General features: G+C 43.2%; 1 protein-coding gene across 2 annotated transcripts; it reads right to left on the reverse strand.

The window, feature by feature from the left end:
• Positions 1-25,545, reverse strand: Casr (calcium sensing receptor). Of its 2 annotated transcripts, XM_047564899.1 has the most exons (7): positions 25,361-25,545; positions 22,440-22,746; positions 17,019-17,903; positions 7,845-8,075; positions 3,489-3,497; positions 3,112-3,256; positions 1-1,568 (listed from the first exon to the last, which is right to left on the reverse strand). In XM_047564899.1, the coding sequence occupies exons 1-7, from the start codon at positions 25,543-25,545 to the stop codon at positions 49-51; spliced, it is 3,282 nt and encodes a 1,093-aa protein (XP_047420855.1). In that variant the 3' UTR covers positions 1-48. The 2 variants fall into 2 exon arrangements, with proteins under 2 accessions (XP_047420855.1, XP_047420854.1); XM_047564898.1 differs by lacking the exon at positions 3,489-3,497 and having other exon boundaries at positions 3,112-3,235.
• Between the last annotated feature and the right edge of the window lie 816 nt (positions 25,546-26,361).

Consider the following 26,361-nt stretch of genomic DNA (forward strand, 5'->3'; position numbering starts at 1 on the left):
GTTCCAAGACACCTCTCTCCACTCTTCCGGGCCAGGCCCTCTTCTGTTTTAGGAATGCAGTATGTTCTCTGTGACGGTGCTGCCTCCCCCACTGATGACGAAGCTCCGTGAACTGGACACAACAAGTGCTGGGGACATCTCCTCCGGGTCCTCCATCTCTGGCGGGTGGGCCCCTGCCATGGGCCCTTGCAGGCCTGTTTCCTGCACGGTCAGGTCTGAGTCCATCTCTCCACACTGCAGCGGGAGCAATGCCTGGTGTCTGGCCGGGGCATCGCTGCTTCTCTGGGCCTCCAGGGAGTTCTGATGGGTGGAGTTCCTGTGAGCCATGGCGTTCTTCTGAGGCTCATCAAAGCTCAGGGAGAAGGTGACTGTGCCACTGCCGAAGATGACCTTCTGCTTGCATCTGGGCTGCTGCTGCGATGGCTGCTGCTGTGGCTGCAGGGTCAAGGGCTGCTGCTGCTGCTGCTGCTGCTGCTCTTGCTGGGTCAGCGCCAGCGGCTGCTGCTGCTTCTGCCTCTCGGGCTGAGGGAAGGGGTCTTCGCTGTTGCTCTTGCTGCTGATGGAGGAGGAGGGGAGAGATCCCGTGGAGCCCCCGAGGCTGCTGGACCGCTTTCGGGAGACATTGCTGCGTCGCAACGTGGCCCGGGCCGCCACCTTGAAAGCGTGAGCAGCGGTGCTGCAGCGCACCTCCTCGATCGTGTTCCGGGAGGGCTTGAAGAGGATGATGTAGACCTTGTTGAAGAAGATGCAGGCCAGCAAGCCGAAGCTGGCTGCTAGGATGGCGATCACCTCCACGGCAGAGACAAACTTGCCATAGGTGCTGGCATAGGCTGGAATGAAGGAGATCCAGACGATGAAGAAGATGAGCATGCTGAAGGTAATGAACTTGGCTTCGTTGAAGTTCTCCGGCAGCTTCCGGGACTTGAATGCAAAGAAGAAGCAGATGGCAGCCAGGAGACAGGTATAGCCAATCAGGAAGCCCAGGGCCATGAGCGAGCCCTCGTGGCACGTGATGAAGATGATCTCATCCTCCAGCTCGTGGTTGCGGTAGCTGGAGGGGGGCGCCGTGTAGAGCCAGATCACACAGATGACAATCTGCATGAAGGTGCAGAGGAAAACCAGCAGGAACTGCAGGTTGAGCCCCCACCACTTGCGGTGGAAGCTGGTGGGGATCTTGGCTTCAAACACCAGGAGGACGCGGTTGGTTTTCACCAGGATGCACGAGATGCAGAGCACGAAGCTGATGCCAAAGGCCGGCTGGCGCAGGCGGCATGTCCAGTCCTGGGGCTCTCCGATGAAGAACAGGGAGCTGGAGAAGCAGCAGAGCAGGGAGAAGAGCAGGAGGTAGGAGAGCTCTCGGTTGGTGGCCTTCACGATGGGCGTGTTGCGGAACTTGATGAAGACACCCAGCACGAAGGCTGTCAGGAAAATGCCCAGCACTGCAAAGAGGGTGAGCGCGATCCCAAAGGGCTCGGTCCACGACAGGAACTCAATTTCCTTGGCGATGCAGGAAGTGTGGTTCTCATTGGACCAGAAGTCATCCGGGCACTTGATGCAGGCACTGGCATCTGTAAAACGTCCCAGCAACATCTGTGAGTATATGTGGCCCTGAGAGTGCATGGGTTATTGGATTTGGTCACTTTCTACTTTCTTTATTGATAAAATCATTGTGATTTTTACACTATCAAAAACAGTGTACCAGCCAGTAAAGGTGGCCCACGGCCATAATCCCAGAGACTGGGGAGGCGAAGGCAGCAGGATTGCAAGTTCCAGGCCAGCCTCAGCAACTTAGCAGGACCCTGTTTCAAAATAAAAAATAAAGTGTACTGGGGATGTAGCCCAGTGGTAAAGTTCAATCCCCAGAACCAACCAACCAACAACAAAAATTCTAAACTAAAACAAAAACTATGAACCTTTGATGGCTCTGTTTTGTTTTGTTTTTCCTTTGCATGTGACATTTGGTCCCTTTTACACTGTCTGCTGATGGTTTGTAGTAGAGATGGCCCTGTATGCCAAATGTCTACCATGGTCCATCAGCTCTGTACAGCACAACTCAATTCTGCCTGATTTATTTATTTTTAAATAAATTTTATGGTGCATACTAGAGGTTGCATACATGATGTTGTGGGATATGTACAGGTAGTAAAATGGTGACTATGGTGACGTGGATTAACATATTATTAACTTGCATTCATCTTGGTCTATTTTGTGTATATGGACGGACTCCTATACATGTCAGAGCAGACATTCTTTTAGGTCAGGGCAGAGCATTCCATGAATATGATCTATGTTTCCCTCGCTCCTTCCACATCCACGGATTTCCAATGAGAGAGGCTGCAGATGTATTCAAGCAACAAAGATTTGCTAAGTCTGTGCTATGTGTCAGGTAGTGTGGAGTTTGGGGCAGTGAAGGGAGCATGGATTTTGTAGTTAGAGATCTGGATGGGATCCTGTCCATGCCATGTACTAGATCTACCAGGCTCATCAACCTCTCTGAGCTTCAGTTTCTTCATCTGTAATATGAAACCAATGATAAGCCCATTACTGTGTTGAGGATGAAATAATAACAATAATAACAGTGCAGTTAATATTTACAAAGTGCTTTCAATATGCTAGTCAAAGTTTTATTTAACAAACATTTACCTAGAACTTGCCTGTGTCTTACCAATATAATTTGTTTAATTCTCAAGACTGTATAAGGCAGGTCTAATGGTTATCCCCACTTTAAAAGAACTTGAAGCACAGGAAGAACATAAAGAAGACAAATACAGTGCCAGGCACCAGTGGCAACTTGCCATGGCCAATTAACTCTGGAGTCTGGAGCAGATGGTTCTTTCTATTTCAGGGCACTGAATTCCAAGAAAAGGGAAGAATATTGGAGAGCAGTTTCAAAGTGAGTGAAAGACATGTCACAGACGTGTTTCACAGCTTCTATGGAATTAAAAGGACATCTGAGGTTCCTTTTCTCTTCCCCCTCTGCCTAGCACAGTGCAACACTGAGAAACTGTGCTAAGCATCATCTCAACCCAGCCCTTCTGTGGGCTTCGCTGACCCCAGTCCCCTGAAGGAGATAGAACCCCACTTGGTCTCCACCAGGGGCTGGGCCTTTACCTGTCTCATCGCTGTACTCCCCGTCTGCACACTCCACACACTGAAAGCAGCAGGTGGGCTCCCCCTCAATGATCCCTTTCCTGGTCCCTGCCAGGCACTCTCTGCTGCAGTTGGAGAAAGGCACCTGGAGGGCAGAGAGCACAAACTGAGTGGCTGCAGCTGTGGGGTCAGGGGTCAGTCCCACAGCTCCTTGGACACATGCAAGGGGGAAGAGTTTGGGCACAAGGACCAGTGTGGCAGAATTCTGGTCCATTCCAGGCAGAGGTAGGTCCAGGGGTCCTTGGTCCTGTTAGTCTGTGAAAGAGAGTGATTCCTGTTTCTTTTCCAGGGATGTAACAGCTTGAGACAAACTAAAAGATACAGGGACAATGACTCACACACAGAGGCTTAGTCACAAGGTGATGGGGTACTGAGAAAAGGGGAAATTTATTTGAAAGTGATACTCTGAACTTTGCAATGTATTATAATTTTGCTTCTTTCCAGGGTAATTTCTGAGATCCTTGCTACAGCTCAGAGTGGCAGTCAGGACAGGCATGGAAGAATCAAAAGTAAAGTGGATCAGAGAGATATGTCAGGGAACTAACTAACCAACAGAAAGCTGTAGGGCTCCATTAATTTCAGATAACGATCATGGATTTTGTTTTATCATATTTTCTTAATGGACTTCAGGTACACAATATTTGATTAATCATAATCCTTGCTTTCTTCCATCATGACTCATGTTTGACTTACTTATAGATAGGCATTTTTAATGTCTGCTCTCCAAAGCAAAAGCCAGAACTGGGACAATAACTTATATCTAACTCTGTGCTTCCCTCTGCCCTTTGATCCTGCCTCTGCTGTATGTTAATTCCCAAGAGGACATCACCATCCTGTGTCCATGACAGGCAAACAAAATCAAATGTGTAAGAAAGAGATCAATCTAATCTTATACAAACTACCAGAGAATAGAAAAATAAAGGAAGATTTTCTAATTCATTCTTGTAAAGCAAATATAATAATCCTGAAAACAACCAGATAAGGACAGTTAGGAAAAGAAATTGCAGGTGCATCTCACACATTGATTATTTTAGATGGTCTTCGGAAGCAGACGTGAGTTGAGGATTTGTGTACAAGCCATTTATAAAAAAAAGTCCTTCCAGGGGAAACAGGCAAGAATGGGGGATGTAGGATGCAGAAGAGGAGGAGGATGAGCCAAGTCCCTTAGAAGGTAGCCTCTGCTCCAAGAGGGGACCCTGGACGGTGAGTTCTGCCTCAGATAGTCCTGACCTGAGAGGGGGCTAGTTCTTCACACTTCCACTCTACTGACTGGTTTAGGCTCATTGTAGGAAATTATAAATTCTCAGATTTTTCTGCTGCTCTAAGTCTGTGGGCAAAAGTTGGCTCAATCAGCCCACAGCACAGTCTGCTGAAAAAGAGCCACGCATTCAGGTTACTGGAATTAAAAACAGTCAGGATTTTTGGTGCCCACAAAGTGTAGGCAATCCTTTATTTTGTTAATGTAATAAACTACATTTATGAAGTTTGTAGAATTTGGTTAACATTATATTCCTATAAATTCACTACCCACTCTACTGAATCATTATGTATTATATATTTTATGCATTGCTGCTCTAAGTTTGCTGAGATTTTATTTAGGATTTGAGCATTTATGATTAATAAGATTCCATCTTATTCAACAAGATTGGTCTATCGTTGTCTTTACTTGTACTGTTCTTGTCTGTTTGCGACCTTGAGATCATATTAGCCTCAGGAAATGAGTTCAGTCATTTTCCTTTTTGATTTCTGTTAGGCCGTGAAGCCAAAATCTCCAAATAACAAAATGGCTCCAATAGGTTGAAATGCATTTCTCTCTTACATAAACATCTAGGGAGGTGGTCCAGAGTCACAGGGCACTCGTGGTGTTGGAGACCCAGGCTCTTTCTACCTTGTTTTTCTGATACATTAGGTCTTTGCCTCATGGTTGTTGATGGTGGCGTCCTGTTTCTAGGAGGCAAGAAAGAGGAAAGGATACAGAAGAGAACGACGGACACTTGCAAGCAGTTTCTTAAAGAAGGTTCCCAGAAGCCAAGGCACAACGCTGCCACTTAGATCCCATTCCTCAGGATGTAATCACAACCACACTTAGAAAAACGGAGGCTGGGAAATACCATCTTTATTTTGGGCAGTGACGTGTCCCCCAGAGATAGAGTTCTATTATTAAAGAAAGAGGGAAGTGCGGCCTTTTTAGCCTGCCTCTTTTCTCTTCTTCATGTGGTTAATGAACAGCCCGAAGGTCACATTGTGACCCCATTGGCGAGTTGAATTCATATGCAGGTCAGTTGTCAAAGTCTACACTTCTCACCATAACAAATCCTGCTTTATACTAGTTAAGGATTAGAAGAATGTCACCTCTGAGACCTCTTACTTCATCCTACAACATCTGTCAGCCAAAGAGAAAACTTATTACCAAAAGAGTAGGCTGAGGTGGCCACTAGAAAGATCCACTGTGCAAAAAGCCATCAAGTATTTCTAGGTCTCCTCAAAGCCTTATTAAAGATACCCGTCCAATTCTGCCCAAGGAGGCTCATCTGAACTCCAAGCCCTGAATGAAGATGTCTATTTTAATTCTTATTTGTTGCAGCAAAACAAGGAAAGAATTATTGGCAGAAGAGTGTAGAGGATGGAGCATCCAGGTCTTTGGGGTCTAGTTTTAGTCCTTATATTATCCATTGGGTCTGGGAAGTCACCTTTGCATAATTGAACCTCAGTGTCATCAAGTTTGAATTGAAGGAGTGGAGATAAGGGTCTTTAAAGACCCTCCTAACTCTACATTTGTAAATAAATTGAGAACATTTTTTAAGATATAATGCTAGAGGGCTGGAGTAGTTCAGTGGTAGAATGCATGATTAGCATGCCTGAGGCCCTGGGTTTGTTTGCTAACCAAAAAAAAAAAAAAAAAAAAAAAAGGAAGAAATGATAATGCTATAGAAATATGACTTTGTATTCATATAGTGTAATTCAGTTTAAACTATACTTCTACATCTTTGATCTCTTGATTTCATTTGCTCTCAATAACAAATTTGTGAGATATATAAGGAAGTTATTAACATATAATTTATAGTTAAATATACATAGCATTTTTTGGTCATTTCCACAAAAATTTTCAGAAAAGTGTAGATTAGACTCTAAGATTTGTTGAGTGCATGCTATCTGTTAGTTTTGAGGTATAGTTTCTATGAAAATTAGAGTTAATTTATAATTCTAGCAACTATTCAGGAACATAAATGACTGAATGTATGAGGCTTCCCTGTGTTACTCACTCACTAATGGTTAAGGCCATGACACACATAGCCTGGTCAGGGACATTAAGTTTATAGAGAAGTGAACAGGAAATGGCTCCCATGCAGGAAGGGAGATGAGACAGGCACCAATTAGAGATAATAAATTACATGGGGGTGAAAGATAACCTGAATAATCCAAAGGGTGAACAGGTAATGAATGGTACAGCCAATCAGTTTAGACTCCAGTAATTGAAATGTGTGATAATTTAGAAAAGGATATAATTAGTGGGCAGAGGAGTATGATTTCTGGAATCCCAAATCCCCATCTGGAAAAGGTCAAGACACATTTGTAATTGAGATAGACCTGTCCCCTGTGGGTGGGGTTGACTGTCTGTAGGAGATTGTCCCAACCCGTCCTACATCCTGGGGAACAGTGAAATTGCAGCATCTCATCAGACACCCATCAATCTAAGAAGCAACTGGCAACAAGATGAAGTTGAGTCTTTGGACATATTATAAGAAGGGATCCAAGGGTGGTAGCAAAAAGCCAAATGCAAAGAAAAACGCAGTGGCTCTCAGTCAGGCATCCTGAGAATCAAGGAGGATGCCTGCCCAGGTCCTCAGCATCCTGCTGTATCCTAGGCTACAGCCAGCCCACAAGGGCCACCGCCTCAGCACATCACAGGTCTGTTCCACAGTGCATCTTCACTGAATGATGGGCTTCTGGTTATTGTTTGGGCTTCTGGTTGCAGTGACTGCAGGGCAGGGGGGCCTGACTATAGTCACATGCATCCTCCTCTTTGTTACAGGTCCCTTATGGTAGGAGAATACAGGGCCCTTTTGGTTTTTGACTCAGTTCTAGGCTATTTGGAGGACAGAAAGCCACCTCTGTGTGAATTGTCATGCCTCATCCTGAAGCATCCAACTCTGTGCTGGACTTGACTGTCTTCATGGCTGATACTGGGGGTTAGGGTAGGGGATAAATCCTTGCTATATGCAAGATTGTCCCATTAATGCTGGATAGCATCCCTGGACCCTCAGTGCTGAAGGCCATTAGTACTCCTTAATCATTGTGACAACCTAAAAAGCAGCCCCTTCCACTCTCTGACTTCTCTCCCTTACCCAAGGTAGGCAGGATGTCCCCCGCTGTCCCAGCCAAGAGCCTCTGACTTGAAAGATGTTTATGTTCACTTAAATGTTTTGCTCTGGTTGGGAAAGTTTTAGGTAGGGAGACTTTATTACTAGTAGGGAGTCATATATATATCAAGTGAAACTTTCCATATAATAAGAAGGCACAGGGCTCAGGCTCAGAGGCTTCTCCTTAGTATACTAGACTCTCGTGGAGTTCACAGAGCCCTGGACATGCGCAGTTAGTGAGTTAAAGGAAGGGCTCAAGTCTGGGATTGAGTGAAGCCTGAGGACAGTTTCCTGCCCACAGTGGTGACCCCTGGTGTTCTGACGGGCACGCACCTCCCTGGAGAAACCACTCCACAGAATCTTCTCCTCGTTGATGAAGAGTCTTTCTCCCTTCTTGGCATAGACATTGTAATACCCGACTTCCTTAAACACGATGGAGCCATCCTCTGGGGACAAGTGCCAGTTGATGATGGAATAGTTCCCCACCAGGTCACCACACTCGTCGAAAGTCACCTGTTCCCCCATGTTGTTGGTAAAGTTTAGATGCCGTAGGTGCTTCAGGACCTAAAGAAGAACAGAGCTGAATGAATACGAGCCCCAGGACTGCCACATCTGGTTATGTAGGTTGTGCACTGCAGAAGGACAGTAAACTGTCATTACAACAAAGTGGAAGGACATGACTTGAGGAAGAGGTGCTTTTTCCTAACGTTTACTGAAGTACTTGGCATGTGCCAGTGGCAGCCCTGGCAAGCCATGGGCTTTATCTACTACTCAAACTGCAAATGGGGCAGGAAACTCTCCCTCCCTCCCTCCCTCCCTCCCTCCCTCCCTTCCTTCCTTCCTTCCTTCCTTCCTTCCTTCCTTCCTTCCTTCCTTCCTTCCTTCCTTCCTTCTTTCCTTCCTTCCTATTGAACCCAGAGGCAATAACCAACGAGTCACAGCCCCAGCCTTTTATTTTATTTTACTTTTAAATTTTGAGACAGGGTCTTGCTTAGTTGCTTAGGACCTCACTAAGTTGCTGAGGCTGGCTTTGAACTTGTGATCCTCCTGCCTCAGCCTCTGGAGCCCCTGGAATTATAGGCATGCACCACTGTGCCCAGCAGGAAGCATTTTCTTGAAGATGGGAAAGAGAAAAGGACATATTCACCTGGCTATCAGCCAAGTCCAAGCTTCTGCAGGTGCACCATCACCTTGAGGTGCCCTAGGAGGGGCAGAGTTTGTAGTTGGAGTCCCTTCCTGGCATTGTGTGAGATGAGTGCTGGTGAAGGAGAGGAGGGATGCTTAAGGGCTCTAACTACATGCACCTTCTTTTGCTATGGTCTGGTTTCTGTGGAAGAGTCTTGCTGCTCAAAGTCACAGAGTGAGTGGTAGAAAGAAAGAAATGGTGTTGTGGGGGGAGCCCTGGCCATCACTATTGACAGTCATAGGAAATACCTGAATTTATATACTTTTTTCCAATGGGTCACAAAGCCCTTGCAAAAAAAAGTAATTGTAATGATTATTAACACATACTAATCATTTAAAATACTAGACATTTTGCTACCTTTGAGGCATGATCCTAAGTACATTATATTTATTATGTAATCTTACTTTTCACAACAAATAGTGTGATTACCCCTCACTTTATTGATGGAGAAACTGAGGCACAGAAAATTTAAATAGTTGTCCAGGATCACAAGCCTGTGCTCTTAATTGCTATACTGTAGAGTAGCATTACTGGGCTCCTGGCCTTGCTTCTGCTGTGCCTGTGATATAGGTCAGGTGGAGGCAGTGGGCACTAAGAAGCTTATCTTTCATGCAAAACCTGACCTGTGTCACTGTGGTACCAAGCGAGAGGAAGACAAGGTCCAGGCCATGATGGAGGGCCATTTAATTTGGCTGCACCTCAGGAGTCTACCATTCTCCCACTCTGAGCTCATTTCCTCAGCTGTGTAATGAGATCCAGCCCAGCACCTGTTATTCACGGTCACCTGAATCTGCACATTAGCAGCTCAAAGACATGTTTGGAGGCAGTCTGTGCCAGGAGCCTGTGTGCTCACAGGCCCACCCCGACCTCCTCACTTGACTGCCATTTGTGGTTACTTGAGTGTCCTCGCTGCTCCCCTGGCTGCCCTGACTTTTGTCCCAAGTCTATGGGGGAGGGGACCTTCCCACTCCTGTCCCCTGGTTCTGCATCCAGAGCTACAGAGCCATTCTCAGAAAAGATGGAGGATGAAGCCTATGAAGGTCCTATTACCCATGTTCTCCCTCTGGTCATCAAACTTGCTTCTGCCTTCCTTTGTACTGATCCTGAAGCAGTCTCAGTGAGGACGTGTCCCACACATGCCCCTTTCTTAGCTCTCTACCCCCCTTCCTTTTCCTTCTTGCACTTTGATTGGGCTGACCTCCTCCTGAACTCGTAGTGTACATCCCTTTCTCGTCCCCTACATGTCCATGTCTGGCTACATCCTTCCCCGCCTCCCTTAGGAGGAACATGTGGCTTTTCTGCTCTTTGATGCTGTCCCCTCCTGCAGCCCTCAGAGCCTCACTTCTTCTACCTACTCTGGGTCCTTTCTGACAGGGCCATCCATTCTTCTCCAAGCCACAGTAATGCTCCTCCCATTTCCTGATGGGAACCTACCACCGCTCAGATGAAATATGCTTTAATCTTCTCCCGGTAGTCCCCAAACCCTCCATACTTGGATATCATACCTACAATGTCTCCATGCTAATCGTACATTTCCACTGTCCATTCCACATGCCACGCTCTCTGTCTTTGCTCTGATGTGTGTGAAGGGAGATGAGAAGAGTGGAGTGGCAGGGAGCTGTCTCTTACATACACTTCCCATGTGCCAGCTATATATACGCTCTCTCACTCAGTCCTCACAATTGGATAGGCATCATCTCCATAGATAAGGAAGCTGAGGCATAGAAAGCTCAAGAAATTGCAGAAGTCATGCAGCTAGTAAGGGCTGGAGATGGGATTTAAACATGGGTCTTTCTACCTACCATCAATAGAAATTGCTCAGTGTCCATGACAAAGATTTGTCAGAGGTCAGTAATATTTTCCCATTAAATAAACATTTTAAAAAGCATCACTTTTATTTGAAGAATACTTTGACATACACATATGTGATGGTTTATTTTAGGTTTTTAACTTCATTGGATGAAGGAATACCTATAAACCTGGTAAAGTGTTCTTAAGGTATGTGAACGTGTTTCCAGAGGAGGTTTGCATGTGAGTCTGAGTGGACAAGCAGGAAGAATCCACCCTCACGTGAGTGGGCACCACACAGTCTGCTGGGGTAGTGGGGGAACAAATATAGAAAGTGAGTTGGTCTTTCTCCTCAAGAGAGGGCATACACTCACCTCCTGCCTTAGGCATGAAAAGCCCAGGCTCTCTGGTCTCTGGACCCCTGGACTTACACACCAGCAGTATCTTTTCCACATTCTCAGGCTTTCTGCTTCGAGCTGAGAATAACACTGTCAGCTTCCCTGGTTCTGAGGCCTTCAGTATCGAACTGAACCACACAACCAGCATCTCAGCCTACTAACTACCTGTCTTAGGACTCCTCAGCTGCTGTAATTACATGAGATGATTCCTAAAAAATCACCTCTCACGTGTTTATATGCATATCCTATTGTTCTGTGTCTCTGGAGAACCCCCTTGAATACAATATATAATAGTGAAGCTCAAGCAGTTAGCATAAATTTCTTTCTTCCTGTTCAGGTTTCTTGATTCTTAACATGCCAGGCAACATGTTGCCTCTCTCCTTTTTACTGTCTACTAGTCTCTGTGATGGAACTCTCCAGATATTGGCATAGGTGGGGGGAGGGGTGCTGGAACAACATTATTTCATAATTCGATGGCCATCTATTACACTGGTCATTGAATAGATGACTTAAAAACCTCTGGTTATAAGCCTTTTGCATTTCCATTGTCACAGAATGGAGATTTGAAAGAAGAACTTAAAAGAGGAAACAAGTAAAACCATTTTCATAACGATTCCAAGTTTGCATGAAGAAACCCATTGTTCATAAGACTGGACTTCTATTCCATCGGGATTCAGCTTGACCTGACTGCAGCCCTCTCGAGTCATAACTGCCATGATTGTTCCTGAGAAACCCTGATCTGTTTTCTCCACGTAGGTAACCAGCCTACTATAAGCAGACAGACCATTAGAGTGATATGTAGAGCTTTAAAACCTGGACGCTAGCACTGTCAATGCCAGGAATGTGCTTGATGTCTTTGACATTAGCCTGAGATAAACCAGGTACATTCCAGTTCATATGAAATCACTTTTGTCCTGACCGTCATATAAATCCCCTCCTTTGGATCTAAATTATTGGGACACACTGGTCTCACTGCCATCTAGGACCATGCTTCTGTCAGTAACTCTCCAATAAATGTACTTTGTGCCATCTTTGATCTGCCTATTTCTTCAGTTCCATGACATATTTAAACCAGTGCTTCTATATGAGGACCAGCTTTTTCTGGAACAGTACACTGTTGGAATTAATCAACCAGCAAATATTTATACAATATTCACTTTGTGTTCTGAACTGTTTTGCAGAAATAGAAGACACCATCATTCAGCCCTTAGGAAGTTTATATATGGATTAAGGTGACAAAATATAAGACATAAATACTCAATGAAACAGCAAGATAAAACATAGTTAAGGGCTAAGTACAGAGAAAGTCAGGGACAATGGAGATTAAACAGACCTGAAATGGTCAACCTGGGCTTGAAGCAGGGTAGGGATTTTCACTGGCAAAGGTAGAGGGAAGAAGGTGTTAAAGACAGGGGAACAGCATGGGCAAAGGTATCATATCAGGAGTAAACATGACTTGTTATGGGGGCACTGGAGACCACTTTCTCCAAAACTGTGTAAGTGGTGGAGAATAAGGGGAAATACAGTAGAGAAGTAAAGAGAAGCCAAGGCAAAAAGTCTAGATTTCATATCAAAATAGCATGGGGTCAGAGAATAATGAGATATGATGAGGATGTCTAGAAACAGGAATCTTCTACTTAATGCTGGTGGGAATTTAAATAGCATAGCCACTTTGGAACAATGACTTGCAGTTTCTCAAAAACTGGATTACAGTGTCACTATTCAACTCGATTCCACTCTTGTGAATGTACTGAACGGAAATGAAAATATATGTCCACACAAAAACTTGTACCAAATGTTCATGGCAACATTATTTATAATAATCCAAAGTGGAAAAATACCAATGTCCACCAATTGGATGAATGGATAGATAAAAAGACATTAAATGGAATACTACATTTGTCATGCATCCAAAGTACAGATGCATGCTACAACATTGATGAGCCTTCAAAATACAGTATTAGACTTTAGAAGTCACAAAAGACCACACATTATACCATTTATGTGAAATGTCCAGAAATGTCCAGAAGGTATATTAGTGATGATATAGAGATGGGAGTGTCAGGGGGAGGCACTAGGGAATGATAAAGGTATGAGGATTTTTTATGATGTGATTCTAAAATGGGCTGTAGTCATGGTTACAGAACTCTATGAATATATAAAAAAACACAGAATCTAATAATTTAAATGAGAAAATATATGGTATCTAAATTATATTTCAATAAAGCTATCTTTTTTAAAAGGAGGTAATGGAAAGGTATTAAGAAAATCCAAATATTACTGTTTTGGTGGAGCTTATGTTCAGCAGGGATTGGGATAATGTCACCTCTATGATACCTGCCACTGAGAAGTGACCAAGGAGACATAGCGAGTCTAGCTTCAGGGTGATAAAGCATAGGCAGAGGTAAAAAGGTAGAAATTCAGACATCTTGTCCAGAAAAGGAAACACCCTGAAATCTGCGTGGCTGCATCTGGCTTTGCATGATATTTTACATTTTTTTCCTTATCGCACATCCTAACCTGAGGTATTGTAGTGTTTCATCCTCACAGCAGATGTGTAAATAAAATCACAAGAGTGTAAAATATATTGTAGTCAAAGTTTATGCCTTATCCATTGGAAACCAATTGTTTGTTTACTAAGTACTATCCCTAAGTCATCTCTGTCAGCGTCTTTAATATTTCTTTTGGCATGTTGACTTGAAAGTTTTGTATTTAAGCACTTTATTTTCTGCCTAATATTTTGCCTTTAATTCACACAACAGGGAAGATGGAGAGGAAAATCATTTTAAACTTGAAAGCAATGATTGAGACTCTAAGTTGATCATCACTGACCCAAGAAAAAAAGCAATGTAAATTAAAAAATAATTTAGATATTCCCCTCAGAGAGACTGTTCTTTTGCTTTTACAACTTTAAAAGAAGGAGCCGATAGTTCCATCAAAAAAGAAACATAAACATTTACCTGAGATCATAATTCAAAATAGTATACTTCAAAATTATTTTATTTGGGAATAATATGAGTGAAAAAAATAAATGAAGGAGAAGAGAAATGAAACAAAACGATGGACAGGCTCACAAACAACTAAACACTAAGAAAGACACAGGTCTGAAAGAGGAGCCAATACACGTGGAATGCACACTCCTAGAAGGTCATGTCCTCTTCTATGTGGTGATATTCCCATCTTGTGGCATCTTAGGGTATTTCCTCTAAAGGATTTCAAAGTGGAACTATGCATAATGAGCATAAACGAGATCCCTGATTTGTACATACTCTTAGCAGCAACTGGATGTAGCCAAAGACAGGAAGCTAGAAATCCTCCACTGTAGAAGTTTAAGCTGGGCATACAAACAGAAAAAAAATGAGGAATAAAGAATAGCCAGAGAGTATGTATGTGGAAGTCTGATTTGAAGAGACATCCAGAAAAAGTGAATTTTGAAAAAATTTAAAAGTTGGTGGTGGATGATGCTGGTGGACACAGAGAGTGATGGCCCTCTAGGTGTGGGCCCAGGCCTAAGCAAAAATGCTATGCTAAAAACCATGAGAAACAAAGACGTGTCCAAAACAGATACATGGTTTGAAGGGAGATGCCAGGCAGGTTGGCTGATGAGGGAAGAATTGAGAGAAGGCAGGCACAGGATTACAGGCTGAGACATTTAGGTTAGATTGTGCAGGTGACAGGTTTCCATCTAACGATGACAGTGAGCTGCTGGTCCACCTGATGAACAGAGACATAGCTGAGGTCTCACGGTCTGGGATGCCCCCCTAACAGCTTGGGTTATTGAGGTTCAATGGAGACGTGCAGCAAGCACACAGGACCCTGGAACCAATGCCCAGATGGTATTCCTCCCTAGAGCTCTGATCCCATTTTTCTGTTCCTCCCTTCTTCCGGGTGAATTGTACCAGAGCATGTCTGAGCCAGGACACATGTTTATCTGGACAAGGGTCAGGTGAGTTGTCTGTAATTTGCATTTAAGTTTCGTCTGCTTTTCTTCCATTTCCTCCTCCTTTTAGTAACAGTGTCCTAATTCCTTTTGGGGATCCACTCCGCCCTTACTCTTGCACAGTCTCTTTAGTTTGAAAGGACTTAGCATCAGGATTGGATATATGTCCCAGGAGTGGTTAGTCAACATGATTTCTGGGGCATTCACAGGAGGTACTGGGAAGTAAGGAAATCCTTAGTGGCAATGGGTTTTAGCTCAGAGCTGCAGCAGAGGCTGAAAACAGCTAACCCTGGGGACAAAGGAACAGGGAGATGTAGATGAAAGTATTTAGCAGTCCCTGTCTTTGAGATTTTCAGCAACAGGAACCACTACACTTCCTCTTTGGGTTTTTGTTGGTAGTGTGTGTGTGTGTGTGTGTGTGTGTGTGTGTGTGTGTGTGTTTGCTCAAGCCAATTTGGTATGGGTTTTCTATTATAACTAAAAGTTCTAATCTTGACTATAGCCAAACTCTCATGTTGTTTTTTGTTTTCTTTTTTTCCTTTTCTTTTTAGTTTTCTCACAGGCCCAAGTTCTGGCCTTACCCATCTGAATCTTACTTCCTTATCTGAGAGAAGAGTCATCAAAAAGCCATTTCCCACTGGAAGTCTCTTTTCCCTTCAACTCTACTTTGCCCTTGCAGTCTTTCCAAGAGCTGGAATGGTCCTTCTATGGGAAATGGAAATGAAGAATGGAAAGACAGTATATTTACCAGCCAGAGATGGTCCCTTTATTCCTCCTACTTAAAACCCCACACTTTAGCATCATGGTTCTGAAAGTCATTTTAATCTTTGACCTTCATTTGAACTCCTATATCTACTGGAGTAGAGGTTCAGAGCAGAGAAGGAAACTTTCAGGTTAAAAACTTTAGCCAACAATGATGTTCGAGTGAGATTTTTCTACACAAGAAGAGCTGAGGACTTTCAGTCCTGGTTCACTCTATCAGCCCAGACAGTCACTCCTTATCACTCATGAGAATCTCTAAATTGATGGACGTGAGTTGTATACTCCTAGTTTCTTGGTACCTTTCCTGAAGGATCTGTGATGGCTGGATTCTGTTTACAAAGCTGCTCAAATTATGTTTTTTTCCCTGACTGCTTAATTAGGTAGGCATATACTAAAATATTACTATGATAATCACATCTCTGTATAGAGTTAGAAAGTTTACAAATTGCTTTTACACACGTCATCTCATTCACCTTTTGAAGAACCATGGATGGACAGTAGGCCAGACACTAGGTCCATTTTACAGAGGAACAGGCTTAGAGCAGAGTCTTGCCTAAGATCATACAGCTCAAAAATGGGGTGCTGGAGCTGAAGCTTGGGGCTGGGTCATTTGATTCAAATTAAGGGAACCTCACCCTACCCCATGATTATGTACTTTCTCTGATGGGTTAGTCTTGAACTGAGGAAAATACACAAGGAAGCAGAAAGCACAACCTGATTGAAAGAATAAGGTTCATGTGCAAGACATGAGCAGCTGTGTAGGGCATGCGGGAGTAGACTATTTCCTTGAGAAGTTCTACTAAGTGAAAAACATTATGTTGTCTTTCCTACAAAAACAAGACTAAACTATAAGTGTAGGACCAACACTTAAGTTCTGATATTTATATGTAGCTACTTCAGTGTTTCTTTTTAAAACATTCAATATCTAATCTTTTTAAAAAGAGTTTTCTGTGTCTTGGGTCCTAAGGATAGGCTTATATGACTTGAGGGTGGTCCAGCACAGGCGGCAATATGATGGCCAAAGTTGTACGTGGAGAGTGGTGACAGAGGACAGGGGAGCAGTGACTAAGATTGGGGGTCTCTGATGACCTCGTGGCTGTGGCATGCCTGGTGCCTGGGAATGATCCTGTGCAAGGGCACAGGCTGCTTAGCTGTTGTGGCAATGCTCTGCATGAGGAGGCTCTGTGCAAGAGTCCCATCAGCTCTGACCTTGATCTCAGGCACATAGCTGCTGGGAAGGAAGGAATTCTTATGCTAGACAACCACAAGGTTTCACCAGCTCCACTTCTCCTGTTCCTACCTGCTTTACAGTAACTTTTAACAATGGACTTTCTTGAAAGCTACACAAAGCTCCTAGCATTACACTTTGCAAGTGTGGAGGGCTCTTCACTGCTTAATAATACAGTGAACTGCTCTCTAAATGAAGGACTTACCTGCCAAGCCTCAACCTTCTTGATGTCTGCACAGGAACCATTGGTGAAGAGCCCCCTCCCAGGTAAGCAGGTGTATATATCTTGCAGAGCATGAGCAATGGAGTAGACGGCTAAGTACACGTTGTAGGATATTCGAAGATGTGTGTAATCCATGTAAGGGGTCTCCACACTGCTGATGTTCTCGTCCCCTGTGCAGAGGGGCCGGAAAGCAGTGGAGCTGTTGCTTAGCCTGCTGCCACCTTCCTCGTGACCTCTCAGGAAGGTGTCCATGGGTAAAGGTCCTTTAGCACCTTCTTGGAGGTGGCAGTTAAATGTTTCTTCCCAAAACTCCTTGGCAAAACCATTGTGGACCGACTTCCTGGGGTGAACTTTCTGCAGGAATTCCCGGAACCCTGGGATCTGCCCAGCCTTCAGAGCGAATCCAATGGTGCCTCCCACTACGTGGAAGTACTCAGGCATGGCAATCAAGGAGGAGCTGGCCCAGGCCTCGCTGGCCAGCCAGATCCTGCCTGTGATGTTGCGCCGGACGATCTCCTTGATGAGGGGCTCTAGGTCTGGGCCGCTGGAGAAGACGACGATGACCTTGGCTGTGGAGTTCTGGATCACTTCCACCACCTGCTGGATCTCTTCTTCATCAGAGTACTGGGAGATGAGCTCGCTGAAGTCGATGCAGATGTCCCTCTCCTCGGCTTCTTCTCGGAACTTCTCAATCCCTGGGCGGCCATAGTCATCATCGGCTGCAATCGTGCCCACCCAGTTCCAGCGGAAATACTCGATGATGTCTGCCATAGCTGTGGCCTGGTGTTCATCGTTGGGGATGGTGCGGAGGAAGGACTTGAACTGATTCTTATTGCTAAGGAGTCTGCTGGAGGAGGCATAGCTGACCTGGAAAAGAACCAAGAACTCAGAATGAGTGAGTGAGGGAGGAGCTGGCTGAGCCTTGAGGCTGCCTTGGAGGTGGTTTTATGAGTATACTTTAATCTCAACTATCAAACATTGACTGTGAACAGGATGAAAGGGTGAGAAAAATCAGAATCTGTCCCACTCCAGTGTGAGCACCCTAGTACCTGTGAGTCCATCCAGGAGCTTCCTAATTCCTAGGGGTTGATTCTTCACAGCGCTATCTTCAAAAAATAGGTCCAGCCACAGAATCAACTCAACAATAATAGGATGTACTTTTCTTTTTTTTGGAGGGGTGGTGCAGATTGAACTCAGGGGTGCTTTACTACAGAGCTACATCCCCAGTCATTTTTATTTATTTATTTTTGTTTCGAGACAGAGTCTTGCTGAAGTTGCTGAGGCTGGCCTCTAACTTACAACCCTCCTGCCTTAGCCTCCAAAGGGGTTAAGGGAGCGTGCTACCATACCCAGCCTGTGCTGGTATTTTCAAAGAGAGTCTTTCTTTATGCACCATTTCATCCTTCTTCTAACCCCCTCTCTGTGTTGCCTCCCTGGTTATAATACATCCATGTACCCATATCTTCTGCTCCTTGGGCCCAGGTTCTGATCTGAACATTATAGCTTCCTCTTATTGTGAGGACTATTTTGTCCATAACCCATCTCTGGAAGAATCAGGTTTCCCATGGGTTATAAACTTCAGGCTCTTCAGAGTAGCTCTAGATGGGTTCCCTTTTTCTATTCTTCCCAGGTTTCTTCTTCCCATCCTTTAGCTATTTCCCTGCCTCCCTCCTTTTTCCCTCCCCCAACGATTTTAGACAAAAGTAACCACAACTGCAATAATTTTGAAAAACTGTTTATCTTTTAGGCTTGATTAACTAGTTAGGATAATTAAGCTCAGTCCCTGTGCACCACAATAACAGTGATGAATATCATTAAAGGGCATCAGCAGAGCCTCCTTCCCTCTCCCTGTTATCACTAGTTCCACCACCTTCCAGAGCCCTTTTGTTCACTCTGCTGCAAGCGATGCCTGAGCCCTTGGACAGGCTTCTGATGTGTCTCCACCATGTACAGAGGCTGACAAGGAACCTTGGAGAAGCTCAGCTGAAACGGCCCCACTCTCTACGATAGAAGCAGTTCTGCATCTGAACATGGACAGGCACCACCAAGGAGTCCAGAAAGTCCTGCCTTTGATGTGAAGAGATTATGAAGTGTCCAAACGCTGTTAGCCAGTACAGGGCTCCCCAGCTGTTTTTTGTTTGTTCGTTTGTTTGTTTTTTCACATTGTGGCACAGAAGCCCTGGTAAATGGAAGAGGCTGATTAACCCTGGTGGAGATGCTCCAACCCCCAGGCTTCTCCTAACCACCCCAAAGTCTGAGAAGGGTCATATCTTTGACGGGCAGGCGTAGGCCCACATGCGGCACTCTGTGTCATATGGCATACCAGTTAGGGAGCTCCAAGTCATTGGCCCATTTCTTCTGAACAGCGGAACATTTTTACCCTTTATGAAATTTCTTCTAGGGGATGAGGTAGTGTTAAGAGCTCTTGTTCTCTAGTTTTATAGGGAGTTTTAAAAATTCTAACTTAACAAAACAAGTTGAGAAATTTGGGAGAATACCTTTTTAATATTTTCCCTCAATTAAAACAGTTATTTTCTAGGTTCAATATTTTTACATAAAAATTTCCAATGTTTCTTTTTTAAATCAATAATAGTTTTATACTTTGAAAACATAAAAAGGGTTGGTCTGTGAAAGAACTACACCAACTTTCCTAAAGGGCAAGCATGATTTTTTCTGACAAGAGCTTTGATTTCAGAAGCTATAATATGAAATCAATAACTTTTTTCTTTTGTCAGAATAAGCCCCTCCTGCTGTACTCCAGAAATTCATGAGGTAGGTGGTTGAGATGTCGTTGTTTGTGAGAGCTCTGTTTTCAGGCTCAAATGACAGGCTTCTTAATTTAGTTTTTGCAAATCCAACACCACTTTGTAAGTTCATCCATTATTGCTTGTTTCTTGACTTTCTTTTGGAAAAATGAACCCAAAAGGCTATTCAAAGGATAAAAATTAAAAATCAAAATATCCCTCAAGGATGTGTTCTCTGTAAGGATGTATTTATAATATTTGACTTTGTTCTTCCCCCTCAAGGGGAAAAACAAAACCCTTAAAAACACACAGAACTTTTCTCCTGAAGAGGGGAGAATTTCATGAATCAGAAAATGGTTGCAACTTCAATCTGCTAGCTGCTAGCTGCTTTGCTTGTTCCATCCACTTGGTGGCGTGACTGGCATAAGAAATACAACAGGGCAGCTGATCCCACTCTGCACGGCAGAGGTTCCAGGCCCTGCTGCACCCTGGAATCAGCGGGGAGCTTTGGACGCTCCAGGTGCCAGACTGTGTTTCAGCTCAGTTAAGCCACATCTAGGGGTGGACCCAGCCAGCGGTATTTTTAAAGCTCCCTGCGTGACTCCAACTTGCAGCCATGACAGAGAACCACACTGGCAGACAAATTTAATTGGTTTGGTTGATAATCAACATCGTCTTCTCAGTTCTCTTATAATTCCAATTCAACTTCTCATTATCTTTCATTCAAACCATGCTGAATCAGAGCTCTCCCCTGCGAGTTCTTTCTTGACTTCTTGCATCTCTTGGTCATAGGGTGACAACTTACTAGAACTGTGTATTTAAATTAATGCTGCACAGTATGTCAAATTTATGCCCAACACATTTACTAATGTCAACTTTGTCAGACCACTTTGGCACAAAAGTTACAAAACCAGGGCTTCCCCCTGGGGAACACCTTTAATTCCCTGAAGTAAGGATTCGGTAAATATGACAAGGCTTCCTGTCATGCCACATGCGTATAACGATATAAAAGCTATCACCAGGGGCTGGGGTCGTAGCTCAGTGGTAGAACACTTGCCTTGCAAGTGTGAAGCACTAGGTTCAATCCTCAGCACCACATAAAAGTAAATAAAAAATAAAGATATTGTGTCCATCTACAACTAAAAAAATTTTTTTAAAAAAGCTATCACCGAAGAAACAGAGCCCCCCCAGCAGAGAAATGTGAATTTATTAAAGGTACATTTGAAATACAAATTTTAAATATTAAACATTGAAAAAATTAAAATGTGACTTATAATTTGATGTAAAATTTGATACAAAGGGTATATCATAATTGAAGTAATTCCTCAAGCCCACAAACATTTAGGTTGTTTCCAATTTTTCATTATTATAAAGTGATGTCATAGATCTATAGATGTTTAAGAGAGGTTTGTTCTATAGGGTTATGGGGGAAAATCAGTGAATAAAATGGCATTTAGAGTTTGCTGTTACTTTTTTGGGTGTGGACAATGCAACTTTGAAGAAATTACTACAATATTTGTTTCAGTGAACTGTTAGTATTCAAAAATGCAAACCACATGCCCACCAAGACTGAGTCCCTACAGGGAACTGGACAGGAAATAGCAGTCGTTCATATAAGATCTATACATATTTGTTGAATAATTAGAATGTTCTGCATTTCTGGCATGTGCAAGGCAATGATTTTCTGTTTTCTGAGAAAATATGCTCTGCTTCCCTCTGAGCTAAACTTTCAACCAAAGAGTGTGATGCAAAACCAGACCTGGTTGTGAAATGAAATTACAAAAACATTTTGGGAAGAGTCCAATGTCTGGGGAAGGGGTCACTTCCCTTCCCCTCTCTCAGCCTTTCTCCAGGAAGCCTAATTAACCATGGGTCCCTACCTTTTGCATTGTCAATAACTGCCCAGGAGTCTGACTACGCCTTCCTGAAATGTAATAGATGTCTGTGAAGAGAGCTGTTTCTTCTCTGTTCTGTGAGATGCTTTATGTTAGGGACCCTGCACAGGCCGTTAGCCGCATAGATTAGGATTTTTAAAAAAAAAAAGAGGAAAAAGCCTCAATGATAGCATGAGTCTAAGATTACATCAAATAACCTATAAATATTGTGAGAAACTGTGGATCAGGACTCAGAATTTTGGAGTGCTAATCTCCTTTGGGCCCGCTGGCATAAAATAAAGTTTGGTTTCTCCTACTTTTTGAGTGCCGTCTTCTGGTTCCCACAACAAAAGTACAGAAGTAGAAACTTTGAAGGAACAGGATCAACGGCAGATGTTTTAGGTTTGAAAGGTGGGATTTACATTGTATGGATTTGTTCCTTTTAGTAAATACAGAAGAAAGGTCATGTACTAAATAAATGGACTTGAAAATAACACTGAAAAAACCCACAAAATTGTATACTTACAAGGTACATTGAAAATAATTTTGGAAGAGTAGTGAAGGTCTAGTTGACATTATTGACATTTGGGTCTCCAAAATCCCAAATGGTCACGACACAGCACCCTGACTAACTGAAAGTTCTTTTTTTTTTTTTTTTTTTTTTCAGTCAATGTTAAGCCAGACAAAGGAAAATAGCAAACTATATAAACACTGTCAGTGTATCTCCTCTCCACACCTGCTTCTCCTGCCCCTGCCCCTTGTGCCATCTAAGAAGGTGTCAGTACCTGGGGAATGTAGAAGAGCCCCAGCAGATTGGCCACCGCCGTGGAGACGCCTGAGCCAGTTGCTCCCACCACAGCAATAGTTGAAGGGATGTGCTCGGAGCAGTTGCAGAACTCATCAAGGTTCAAAGAATCGATTTTGTTCTGGGCAACAAAACTCAGGGTGGCCTCCAACGCCTTAGAAACGGTGTTGCAAGTGTCAAATATCCTGTAACCCAGCGTCATGTTGGGAAGAAGGGCAGGGCTGCTGTTGATCTCCTCTATGGCAAATATCATAGCTTGTAACCAGCGAAACCCACGGAAATTGTACCTGGAAGAAAGAAAGTGGAAGAAAATGGGAGGTTTTCTGGTCAACTATGTTAGTGTGAGGACTGGGCAGAGCTGGGTTTGAATCACGGTTCTGTTAGGACTTGGTATTGTGGTGTGCTCTTTGAGACTTAAGGTCCTCTCTGCAAAATGGGGAAGATGTTTGTCCCTTGGGGTGGCTGTGAAGATGTTGACATGAGATAATTTGGCAAAATTCTCAGCATGGCACCTCCCACAGAGTTGGGAACAATGATAATAAAAATTGTTATTAGTAGTTTATTGAACAATTTATATCTGCTTCTTCTAGCAAAGAATTTGTAGTACTTCATGTGAGGTACTTCAATAAAAGGATAACTTTAATAAAAGGGATACATAGTCTTGCTCAGTGTGTGGTGGCACATGCCTGTGATCCTAGGCTGAAGAAAAGAGGATTGCAAGTTTGAGACCAGCCTAAGTAACTTAGAGAAACTCTGTCTCAAAATAAAATTAAATATAAAATTAATAAAGGGCCAGGTGGGGGTGGGGTGTTAGCTGAGTGGTAAAGTACTAGCCTAGCATGCAAGAGGCCTGGGTCCAATCCCTAGAACTGCCAAAAACAACCCCCCAAAACAAAAAGCAAGTATCATATTTAAAAAAGAAAGGGACCAGGGAAAATATAAACAGATTAGAATATTAATATGTGGGAGACTAAAAATAATTTCAGATTTGCAGAGTCACATATTTAGACTATGACACTCCTGGAGGTCAAAGGGCAAGGAGGTATGATGGCACTTTCGTAAACAAACAACTAACATATAAAGACCATATATAGACAGTGATCCTTTCTGGATGGTGAATGATGAGCTTTAAAATTATGTGTTTTTGACCTATTTATACTTTCTATTAAAAATGAGTGTGCACAATAATCTTCTTTCAAAGAAGATTAAGTAAAAATCAAGCAAATTAACAAAAAGAAAAAGGGTTCGTGACATGGCTTTCCCTCTTCCTGCACTAGGTTCAGAGTCAGGATTGAATAAATGTGCTGACTCAGTGCACCAAGTTCCAAAGGAAAATTCCTCTGAACACAACAGCTTGTCCCATTATGTTGTGGGTTTCATGACTCAAATCGATGACAGGAGAGAAATATGATCCATAATATTCCACTGTGACTTTCAGGCTCCCAAAGTTCAGGGTCTGACTTTCAATGTGACATTTCCTCTTTGTCCCTTTCTTTATGTTTAGCAGATATAGTTGTTCAATTGTTTGTTTTAAATCTGCCAAATTATTAAGAGATATTAAAAATATTTTTTGTTATACAAAGTCAATGATAAACTGATTTTGCTACTTTTCATTAATGTAGTTTTAAGATATATTATTTCAGGACAAGCTTCTTGCTTGATTTTAGGTATGTACATACGTGGCACATGTATCACTCTGTCCAGAAAGAACAACACAGAGAGCATTTGTCCATACAGGTTATGTAAATGAAATAATCATTAGTGAGATTCTGCACTTAATTTTTCTGCATTCTTAAGAAAATGTAAAAACATTATTTAATGTACTAGTTCTCATTCAAGCACGAACAGAAAGGCAGTTTTTGGGGGATAATCTTGGTTTTCATTTTCATTTTCCAGCTCTCAGGAAGATCAGAAGTGCTGGATTCCTTCTAGAACTTGCTAGTCTGAGAGAGGAAGTGCTGCTCTCTCCTAGAAGTTGGGTCAAAACTTGGAGTGAGGTCATGGGGCCTGATGGATCAATTAAGGAGGTGGTACAGAGTCTCATTTTCTCTGCAGAAGTCAAACCCTACTGCTAAGAGTTGCCTACTCCTGGATAACATTCCAAAAGGGTCATGATAAATTAGGGAGCAACAGATGGAGGGAACTGGAATAATGATGGGTCTAGAAATCATGTCACAGGAGAATTGATGAACAAACTGAGGGTATTTGATCTGGAGAAGAAAAGATTTGATGGGACATATTTGCTGTCTTTGAAAGGCAGGGAGTCTGCAGAGAGTTGGATGTCTTCTGCACTGCTCCATCTGAGTTAGTGGGAGCAGGGTGTGGGCCAGTGGTGGGTGGGATGGGGGTGGAGGTGGGGTTTGGCTGTTATGAGACAGACTTTATAGTGGGAATAGTTCCAAATGCATTTTGAAGGTGCCTGGGCCTTGCTGAATACTGAAGTCTATTTCAACTCTAAGTTCCTTTATGAAAACAACAACAACAAAAAGAGCCAAGGCGAACCACACTCAGGCATTGCTGACCACTGGGGCAAGTAAGGTCAGTGGGGAATTTACTACTGAAGTTTGCAAGAGCAAACTAAGCACCTAGAAGGTACTTAGTTTTCCATTAAGTGATACTGTTGTCAGGTGCTACCAGCAGGTAGCATGACCTAGTTACCAAATGACTGGCCTTTAATAGGCCATTGATTTTTCTACTCAATATCCTTGACATTTTTATTTCTAGCAAAAAAAAAAAAATCTTTAGGGATAAAAAAGGGAGGGACCAATAGGCTTCAGCACGATAACCAATCACCATATTGGAAAAGAGAGACTCAAGTTTCAAAAAATTATTCTGGCTTTAGGGCAGCTCAGCTCTTCTCCAACAACCCAGAAATGGACCCAGATTTGTCTCCTTGCTTACCTGATACATTCCACTGATTCTGGCCTTGATTTCAGATCTTGATCTTTGGCTGCTACTCCAAAATGAATAGGGAAGAGTCCCCCAAGGATAATGTCCCCTTTCTTCTGGGCTCGCTGGTCGGGCCCATAGGCAGAGGAGTACCAGGAAAGTGTCAAGAGGACCAAACAGTAGCTATATGGAGCCATGATTCTGCCTTCTCTCCAGGGAGCAAGACAGTGGTGCTAGTGGTCTGGGGCTCTTGGTGAGAACTTCCCCTTGGTGCAGTTCACACCCTGCAGTGGAGACACATGCCTACAGAATGATTAATAACAGAATGGAAGCTGTGGGGTCACCATCTCCACTTCTGCCTTCTTCTTTGTAGATGTGTAAGGTGGGTGGTCCTTGCGTCTTGAGAAGCCACATCATGGAGAGACTGCCTGTGATGCTTTCTGAAAGAACAGATACACAGAATGGATCCAACTGAACTTAAATCCCATCTTGTTATGATTGCAACAGTGGTGGTTCAGAATTTCCATTTAGAGGGGCTTAGAGGTAGCAGATTGAGAAGCCATGACTTAGAGTCACATTTTTATAGTACTTCATGTAAGACATGGAAAATTTTAATTGGCCATATTGTAGGACTGTGTTCCATTATGAGAGGCTCCATTTTTAAAGAGACCCTTGATAAGCCAAGGTCTCCCTCCATTGGGGTTGCTGCTGGATTGTGATCCATTCATCTTCTGCATAAATAATGCATGGGGTTGGCCTAGTAGCAGAAGCAGCTTCCTCTATCATAATATTAATGATATTTTATTCAGCACACATGTTCTCATAGAAAGTCCTGAACAAATCATTTTTAAGTTTAAATCTGACTTTGAACCAGACAGAAATGTCACAAAAGACCATTAATTCTTTAGTTATTATGACCCGCCCCACTTTAATGCGGGTCTCTGGTTCCAGTTTGTAATGTGACACTCTGTGAGGTTTTTAGAAACAGTTCTTGTAAAGGACACAGATAAATC

The sequence above is a fragment of the Sciurus carolinensis genome, chromosome 9 (assembly GCF_902686445.1).
Source record: "Sciurus carolinensis chromosome 9, mSciCar1.2, whole genome shotgun sequence".
NCBI lineage: Eukaryota > Metazoa > Chordata > Mammalia > Rodentia > Sciuridae > Sciurus > Sciurus carolinensis.